Below are 9,452 nucleotides of genomic sequence, written 5' to 3'. Positions count from 1 at the left end.
TACCCTTAAGCATTTCCTCTGTGCAAGGTGTGTGTGACCCCGTCACATCCTAGATAGGCCAAATTTGTTAAAGAGGAATATTATTGTCTAAATTTAACGGTGTTCAATTTTAGTATTACCCAGTAATTTAGTACTACTACAATTGCAATGTTTTATAATACTCAAGTGCTAGTAGTATTAGTTTTGTGAACGGATATAATATAATAGTTTGGCGAAAAATCATGCAATTACTACTATCGATCCCTGAGAACTGCGAATCACCCGGGCGTCTGGGCACGGGTCCCCAATTTCGCTCATTTCAGCCTTATTTTGTCACTCGTTGTCATTAACCAGCACCTCGGAGCCATCCTAGAAAACAAAATTTAGGATCGATATGAACGAAATACTGGAGAGCTGAGAAGTCGTTACCTGCATTCCGTAGTAGCTCACTTCTGCGTTGTCCTCGTCTAGCAGCATCGGTAAACTCTACCGACGATTAAACACCAAGTCAGTGGTCACAACATAAAAACAATAAGCCTAGGATACACACTTACTCTGGAGTCGGTACGGAAGGAAAGCACTTGAGCAGGGACTTGGACGCCGAATTTCGTCTCGATGAGTACTTTGAGCTGCGATACCTTCATCTGTTGAGGGATTTTCTTGACTATAGGTTCGAAACCAGTCGCTTGCATTGACATTGGGATGATGCTGACTTTAATGAGACTCGACGCCAACTTCCTTGGACCAGCCGTAGACCCACTATCCGCAGTGTAGCCATTTTGATCAATGGAGATCTCTGGATGCAGCTCTCGCAAGCGAGTGAAGCGTGGATGAGCTGCTAATACACGCCCATATTCGGTCGTATCTTCGCCGATCACAGCCAGTTCGTGCAAGATTCGCTTCAGATAGAGTTGTTCTGCTTCCTTGCGCTCTTTCTCGCGGACTGGACTTGCGTTAAACACTGCGATGTGGTCGGTTCTTGCAACAACCAGCAATCGAGCTTCGCCCAGACTCATCTGCGTCGTCAATGGGTTCTTTGAGAAGCGTAGAGTATCCAGCAGAGGAAAAGCATTCAAAGCGTCAATAGAAGTCCACGAATCGACCAGATTCTCACTCAGCGACAGCGTCGTAAGCTGCTGGAACGAGGTTGGCTTCACGTCAGCCACGAGCGTCACGATCCGATTCCCGTGTAAGAAGAGCTGACTCAAGTTCGGGAACTCCCCAGCACCTTGCAGCACTTTGCTCCATGATTTCAAGCGGTTGAGACTCAAATCCAACACCGACAGCGTCTCCAACCAGCCTCCAGTTGGCTCCCACTCTGTCAGCTGGTCGTCTTCGTACTCGTTGCCTACTACATGCAGCTGTTCCAGCTTGGGGAAGTGGCGTGTGATGATCGCTCCCACATTTTTCCATGATAGCAGAGTGTAACTTAGCACCAGCACCTTCAAATTCTCAAAAATTGCTAGTTTGCTACTGTCATTTTCTTCCTCAATTGTCAACTTATTCCCGCTTAGAATCAGCGTCTCCAGTAGCGGAAGTTCGCGGATGATAGCAATTATGTCACTCCACTTGCTGAAAAGGTTCCTGGATAGGTCCAGTTCCGTTAAATTTGGGGCTAATTCCCCCAGTCCTTGTCCTCCTAACTCGACAATTTGACAGCTGGAAAATGAAATTTTCTCGATAGTTTGCAGCGTTTGCTGGGTGCTGAGCTTCTTGGCTCCCACGAATTCAATGGGTTTCTCGCTGCCCAGCGTCGTGCCTACCTCTCCGGCTACCACCACGTCACCTGGAGTTCCTTCCTCTGACTTGGAATATTGTTCTTTGTTAGAATATCTCTCATGCAGTCGCTGCAGAAGCGAACTTCGTTCTGCTGTCTTGTCAAAAATTGAAGCTTTCACGAACGAGCATTTGTAGCTCACTGGACTTCCGTGTCCGGACACTTTGCGGCCTGGAGGGCCCGAGTAATGCACCACGCGCTCTCCACTTGGCAGCTCGACGCTGCCGTCGTTCTTGCCGCGACCCCACTCGTCCCACTCGATGCCGTAGTACAGCGTAGATGCATTTTTCGATGTCGCCACGGGACCAACGTAGCGGACGGTGCCCAATGAGCCAGAGCCGTCGTCCACCCGGTCTCCAACCATGAGGTCCATTTTTCAAAATCTGAGATTAAAGAGATAGAATCAAAAATAATTAATATTATCAGTTTCTTGAGCAATGTTTTGAAAAAAAAAAGATTTTCGTGACTCAATAAAATTTAAAAGGGATTTGTAAATTAGTACTTCGAAGTACTTCGAGGTAACTAAATATCAAATATCAAAAGAAAATTAAAAGAGCAAGCATAATTGATTGCAAAAGAATCATATTTTTAGATAATACGTCACTATCTCCTTCTCTAAAATCGTGGGAACGCGTGTGCGTCTCGCTTGGCGGTCTTGACCTCGATGTCTGGAGTGATAATGAGCGTGCTCGCCAATTCTGCCAACGCCTCCATTTCGGCGTACTGCTTGGCAGAGATGTACTTGTGCGGCTTATAGTCGGCTGCACAAATGGTGGCCACTACGGCACTGTCGGGTGCTCGGATGGGGAACCCGGCGTAGAATCGAAGCCCCGTTTGGCTCACGAAGCCCATGTGACTGAAGCGGATGTCGTTCAATGCGTTCTTCACTACCAGTGGACGTTCGTGGTAGATGGTGTACGAGCACATGGATTCCTCACGAGGAATGGACATTCCGATAGCCCCACGAGGGTGCAGACCAACAACGTACTGTGTGGACTGATCAATCATCGTCACGTATCCAATGGGGCAGTTCAAGTTAGCAGCAGCGATCTGGCCCAGCATATTGAGTGCACCACGGTCGTACGTGGGGCTCAAGGCACCGGAACTGATAACATACTGCAGTCGTCGTCGCTCTTGAGCTGGCAGTGGCTTAGGAGGCAACGGGTGAGACGGAGACATCGTCTGACTGCCATCGAACTCGAGCTGGTAGTCACGTTCCAGTGGAGCGATGGAGAACTGCGACTCGTCTGCACCTGCGAAGTTCCTTCTCGTGTCTCGCAGCGTAGCGCGTAGAGTTCGCTTCAGGTGGTCCTCGACGTCTGCACGAAGTTGCGCTACGATGGACTCGTCGAATTGGGCCTGTTTGAACCGAGACTGCTTGAATTGAGACTGACTTTGGCTCAGTTGGCTCTGCGTGAGCTGAGACTCGTGGAATTGGTATTTTGGCTGGCTCAGTTGGCTCTGTGTGAGCTGTGTGTCCTGGGAACTGAGACTGGGGATTGGCTTAGCTGGCTCTGTGTGAGCTGCGTGTCCTTAAATCGCGTCTGCGATTGACTGAGCTGACTCTGCGTGCTCTTGAATCGACTTTGAGACTGGCCTAGCTGGCTCTGAGTTAGCTGGGTGTCTCTGGACGATCCCAGTTGCGAGTGACTGAGCTGACTCTGCGTGAGCTGAGTATCTCTGGTGTCTCGGAATCGAGTCTGGGACTGACTAAGCTGACTCTGCGTTAAGCTGGGTATCTCTCGTGTCTCTAAAGTGAGTCTGGGACTGACTGAACTGGCTTTGGGACTGCTGGAATTGGGACATACTGAGCTGACTCTGAGCCAGCGGGTGCTTGAAGTCCACCTGCGACTGCGACTGACTGAGTTGGCTTTGACTCAACTGCGACGACTGGTTCAGCTGCGACTGCGTGAGTCGAGATCGCTCGAAAAGACTCAGCTTGCCCGATGCTTTAATCTGAGAGTTCACCAGGCGGTCGAGTGTCTGCAACGCTCTAGAGCGCTCCAACACGTTCTCGGGGTACAGATCCGAAGAAACGTCGTCGGGGCTGCCGTTGCTGTCGAACTCCGAGCACGCGACAGTGGAGCCGATACTCGCGTACGTGTCGTTCTCGTCCCGACGATCGTACTCGCACTCGCTCTCGTATTCCTCGTCAAAGTTTTCGTCGTACTCTCCGTCGTAGTCGTCAATCACCGCTGGACCAAGAGCCACCATAAAGTCCTCGTCCTCGAAGATACACGAGTCCACATTCGTGATACAGCGCACGCACAGTCTCTTCTTGGTCACCTCTCCGACGTTAGCTTCCACCTCGTACTGCTTGGAGCAATCTCCACAACACACGTGGCCACAGAGCTGGCAGTGGAATTCTCTACGAAGGAGAGAGAACCGGTTGTTGCACACTTCGCAGGTCTGGAAGCTCTGGCGGTCGCTGCCTCGGTCCCCAGACTTGAGCTTGATAAACGTCTGCAATCCGAGGCGTCGTCGGCGAATCACGCGCTCGAATTGCATCAACGAAGTCGTCAATAACTCAATCACGTGCTTGGCTTCTGCATTCACATGGGACGAACGGTAGTTGGCCAGCTCCGAAGGACTGTACGACGTCATGGTGCGTTGCTGCTGTTGACCGAACTGCTCTGGAGGCGTCACGGACGCGTATCCGTGCGCAATGATCTTGGTCGATTGAGCGGCGCCTCTAGCTCCGATGCAGTGGACGTTCCTCGTCTGGATGTCGAAGCCTACTGAGATATGATCAAGGCCACGTAGGCCACTGCCCAGCACTGATCTGCTCTGATGTTTCTCCTCAATAGGAGCGAGTTGGTCGTGCACTGATCGAGGCAGCGTCTTGATTACGTGAACAGCGCGTTGTTTCCCCACGAACTGGTGCGTCAGAGTGGCAAGACAAAGCTTCTGCAGACGTTGGTGGCGGTTGCGCAGTCGGCCACGCACGTCGAGCCTTCGCTTGGATTTAAAACGCGTCATACTAACACTGACCAGCACTTTACGCTCTGAATCGTCCTCCTCTTCATCCTCGGGAATACTCGTGTTGTCGAATCTCACTGTCTTGCCTCCTCTTGTAGATTTCTGCGTGAGTCTAGTGTGTCTAATAGGTGCACCGTCGAGCGTCGTAGCATGCGGTTGTAGCAACACTTCACCTTGTCGGACCTTCTTTTTAGGGATAATAGCGCGCATCGAGGCCTCCAAGTCGTGGTTGGTCTTGTGGCTTGTCAACACGTTCAGCACCTCGTTTAAATGACACTCGATCTCGATCGTCGCCACCACGGAGTGCACAAGATCCATGTCGTCTCCTTTGCCATCTCGAGTAGGCAGCAACTCGAATATCTCGACGGCCTCACCGCTTTTAGACTTACGAAGCCAATTCGGTGCCCTGTTCTCGTGGTCCTCTACCGCGGCTTTGAGCTTGGGGAGAGTCGCCAATAGATCAGTGACGATCTCTTGGTCCGACAGCTGAACATTCAAGCCTGAGGCATCCGTGTCGTCCATTCCACCCGTGATAGTAAGTCGTCGTTGCTTGGGGTCGCATTCGAGACGCACCCCGCGAGAACTCTCGCTGCAGCCGCTTTCACTGATCATGCTGCTGGTAGCCCACATCTCGCTCTTCCGACACTTATGCCACGAACAACAAGCACGCGGTTTGACAAACTCAGAGAAAGCAAAAGTGTCGAGTCGGAAGCAGAGCCAGAGTTTGGACTCCCCGGGCCCTGCAAAGCCGCCATTCCACCGCACCGAGCTGTACAGTGGTTGTACATGGACACCATCCTCGTCACGAAGAGCTCAAGCTTCTACAGTACGAAGGACAAAGCTCGAGCCGGTACCAGAGCCCGTACGATCAGCGGGGTGCTCGAAAGCAGTAACGCTGTCCAGGCTGGAGCGGCCCAATTGAGCGAACAACTTCCCTAATGTACCGGTATGCAAAGTGAGGCTCTTCAACACAACCAAGCGACAAAATGGGTCCCATCAGTTCCCGATCTATCCGAGAATCTCGAGATGGGGTCGTTGCTTGAATCGTCGACCGGCTCCTCGACTTCGAAGGTCGAAAACCAAACACCAGCAAAGATTGGTTGGGTTTTCATGCCCATTTGATGCTCGTCGGACCACAATTCAACACGTTCAAAAGAGGTTTGGCTATTTCGATGAGATTACAGTGTACAGTACACTACGCTTAACGATTACTGTACGAACTGGGAATACAAAACGCATTATTGCGCCGATGCAAGGCAAAAAAGCTCGGCGACCAAGAAGAAGAGCTGCGCTTTTCCTGTGGTTGCCAATCACTGATTGGTGTAGAGTGTCTGCTTGGAATTCCTGCATCCCAAAGACGCAGGATACCTGTTTTAAAAAGAGGGGAGTGCAGTGATTTTCGCTGAAACGGCCGGTGTGATTTGCGTAATAACGAGGTGGGACCATCGACTCGATGATCGAGGTATTGTATGGGCACGTTGATTTCCTGTGACGCGGGACATCTTCAAAATTTAAAAAAATGCGCATACAATATGTTGCAAGACCTATTCTTCACACGGATTTTATGCTTTGAAAAGAATCTAATGAAAGCAAACGCCACCAGGAAAGCTGATGTTGTCCTTTGATTTTACCGTAAATGAATTTTAGTTCCTTTCGGCAGAAACTCAGCACTAAACTGGAGAGGGTTGCACCCACTGATTCGCATTTGCAGCTGTATGTTGTGATCGAGCACATGAATCGGTTGAAGAAACGAAGCGAACAGGCAAAATTCTCCAACTTTTAAATTAATACTTCAGCCGTTATCTTTTGAAATAATTCCAATATAATGTCGCCATAAACTGCTTTTCGTAATGACGATTGTTCTTTACTTTGTCTTTCTTCGCAGCTCTCTTCAAATTTGTCGCGCTCCTTACACGCTACGACCTACAGTAGTGGTCTTCAACTTTGGCAGCAGCAATATATTTTTTTTTGATAACACAAGAGCGGATGGAGACATTAGGTATCACGACCGATATTTCTTCCCTGTATCTTCTATCGGTATGCGTCGGAAGAAGGTATGAAATACTGGTGGTAACTTCATTTCTCGTGTTCGCCAATTTATCTAAAATAAACGGTGTATCTGGTCCATTTTTGATTTTTCCGTCTGAATTAGAGCTTTTTATCATCGTTTTTAGCCAATCGATGTTGTAGAGCATGGATTGGCCGTTACCGCTGGAGATGCCCTTTTGCCCATGCCGCATCTCCATCGGTAAGTTTTAACGTTGAGTTTTTATGCTTTTCCACTTTTTTATTTTGCTTTATCGTAAATACCTTATTTTCTTAGGAAACAAACTAGAAAGTACCCTTATTCAATTGCTTTTAACAATGGTTTTTAAATAGCACTTGAATCTCTAAAATTGAAAAAATATTGAGCTGACAACACATCTAAATATATCGTCATTTACTGGTATTATATCCACGAATATCTTAGCTTCCTGACGGCAATAGAGCCTACACCTGACATTTTCCATTGAGCCTTTTATAGTTAGCATCACGGTAAAAATATTCTAGTCTGGTTTACTATTCGGTCGGGCATTGTCAAGGTGCCGTCACTACAGCTCTATTTTCTCACAAAGTAGAAGCAAGTACGAGCAAATCGTAACGTGGTCCGTGGCGGGTTACATGCTGGTTTGGGCATTACCGATTTAGCGACTGCTGTACATTGCAAAGTACTATACATGCAGATCAATATTCACAATTCTGTTCAACCGCCTGCTGTGTTGTGTTAATATAAATTATGATCGCATGGTCTTCTACAAACATTCGCGGCACTAACTGACCACTGCCAGTTTGTCAAAGCTTCAATTTGGCGGAAGTGGATAAATTAACACACGGAGTAGTACCCTAACAAAATGTGTATGCGATGGATTCGTGTTTGCCAACCAGGGGCTCTACTTTAAAGTTGTGAAATCATCTCAAAGTATATGATATAATGTAAATACGGTATGTAAATTGCCATCGAGTTGGATGTACAAATTTAAGTGATAGGTCGTTTCTCATTGATGAGTTTTACAAATATTCTTCAAGGAAGACACAAGGTTTTGCGCTTTAGCCCTTCATTGCTCCACGCGTTAATTATCCATTGGAGCGACATTGAACAAACAAATTAGAATTTTGCATCTGAAGCTCACGGCGATTCTGTTGCATTTTGGCTTTCGACTGAGCGAGTTACAAGATCAACTAGGTTGGTTATTGAGTCCTTGGCATCGGCATTAGCGGTCCTTTAACATTCAAGTTTCTTACTCCCCTGCATTCGTTCTCACATCAGAAAAGTGTCAGGGTCACGGTTCGGAAATAAAAAATCGGTCCTTCTTGTCAACAAGGAAAATGCCACAACGCTCGTCATTTTACATGGCAGTGCAAGTCGCAACCATGGAACAGCTCTTCGTTACGAGAAAGTTCGTAGTGGAAACTGTTCGAATTCTCGTTCCTAATCGGGGATATCTTGAAGAAGCCACCACTTTCGCCGTCGTGAATAACAGCTGAATATTCTTTTAATTGCTCACTTCAGACCCCAAAATGCGACTTTTAATCTCTTCTTAGCAACAATCAACTAATAGAGGTGTTGCTTTGGCCTGGGAAAATAATTCATTTCAACCTATTGAACAGGTTGTCCATCTTCATTTTGTATTGAGATTTAGAGTGGACATGTCTATCTATTAAAGCGAAACCAATCAAAATGCACTAAATTCGCCTGGCACAGCGCTGCGGGATTAGGCTCGTGGATCCTAGCTCGGGCAAAAGTGCTTAGCATAAAGGTGCGCTAAATCCGACCAGTATAAGCTAGCTGCTATACTATGTATCCCCCTATCAACATACATTTGATAAAACCAAGTTGAAGTTTACCGTACTTAAGCGATGTGGTATAGTACTTGCTTATCACATTCTGTCCCAGTTGATGTACCTTCGCAACCGCTCGGTGTCTGCAGCCAATCGCTCTCCGCCAAACACTACAATCACTTTCGCTCTATTGCCATGATGTCCGCATTGCTTCGCGTCGCGGCCCGCCGACCTCTCAGCGCGTCGCTGGCGCCCGCTACTGCGTCGCACCTCAATGGTGTTATTTCCGCGCACCCATTGACTCTCCAGTACCGCGAGATATCGCAGAGCCGCGTTCTACAGAAGCGCAAGGGCGGCGCGTCAGCTTTTGTCGTCAAAACCTCGAGCTGGAACCGCAGCAAAGGCAACAAGAGCCATAACGCGCTTAACACCAAACAGAAGCTCAAGAAGGACACAGCACCTCACCGCACGCACCTCGAGCGCATGCGTGACCTCAAGAGTGCACAGCGCATCAACGAGCGCAACGCCAAGGAGTGGGCGGCACTAGAGCGCAACGACGAGCTCAACCGCGAGCTGGACGACGTTTTCGAGTACCTGAACACGTCAGGCCCAATGGGCGACTACACGTATGAGCCGGAGCCGAGTCTCGAGGACGTCGACCACCTAGATGCGCTTAACAAGCTTAACTCCATTGCCCGCGCCGACCCCGACATCATGAAAGAAGTCGATGAGACACAACGAGCCGTTACTGGCGACACTGTTGAAGTTGAAGGGGATGGGCAAGTGCAACACGAACTCGGAGTCAACGACTACAATTTCCTGCTCAGAGTGTATGCGGTCAAAGGCCTACACAAGGAAGCCAATGCCTTGTTGACCCGGATGGAGAAGAACTTGGAGC

At 48.6% G+C, this 9,452-nt stretch overlaps 3 protein-coding genes across 3 annotated transcripts; 1 reads left to right on the top strand and 2 right to left on the bottom strand.

Moving 5' to 3' along the window:
* Positions 1 to 312: 312 nt before the first annotated feature.
* PITG_14657 (tubulin-specific chaperone E, putative) lies at positions 313 to 2,120 on the bottom strand (the record flags this gene model as incomplete). Its single annotated transcript, XM_002898504.1, has 3 exons — positions 313 to 348; positions 409 to 465; positions 534 to 2,120. 3 exons carry the CDS (start codon positions 2,118 to 2,120, stop codon positions 313 to 315), a joined length of 1,680 nt encoding a protein of 559 aa, XP_002898550.1.
* Positions 2,121 to 2,371: 251 nt separating this feature from the next.
* Positions 2,372 to 5,365, bottom strand: PITG_14656 (uncharacterized protein; the record flags this gene model as incomplete). The annotated part of the gene is made up of 5 exons (XM_002898503.1): positions 2,372 to 3,181; positions 3,250 to 3,319; positions 3,464 to 3,487; positions 3,534 to 3,536; positions 3,648 to 5,365. The coding sequence occupies 5 exons, from the start codon at positions 5,363 to 5,365 to the stop codon at positions 2,372 to 2,374; spliced, it is 2,625 nt and encodes an 874-aa protein (XP_002898549.1).
* Positions 5,366 to 8,752: 3,387 nt separating this feature from the next.
* PITG_14655 (uncharacterized protein) lies at positions 8,753 to 9,428 on the top strand (the record flags this gene model as incomplete). The annotated part of the gene is made up of 2 exons (XM_002898502.1): positions 8,753 to 9,277; positions 9,321 to 9,428. The coding sequence occupies 2 exons, from the start codon at positions 8,753 to 8,755 to the stop codon at positions 9,426 to 9,428; spliced, it is 633 nt and encodes a 210-aa protein (XP_002898548.1).
* Between the last annotated feature and the right edge of the window lie 24 nt (positions 9,429 to 9,452).

The sequence above is a fragment of the Phytophthora infestans genome, genomic scaffold, assembly GCF_000142945.1.
Source record: "Phytophthora infestans T30-4 supercont1.36 genomic scaffold, whole genome shotgun sequence".
Lineage (NCBI taxonomy): Eukaryota > Oomycota > Peronosporomycetes > Peronosporales > Peronosporaceae > Phytophthora > Phytophthora infestans.
The sequence above is the reverse complement of the archived record's forward strand: the minus strand, read 5'-3'. Positions and strand labels throughout refer to the sequence as shown.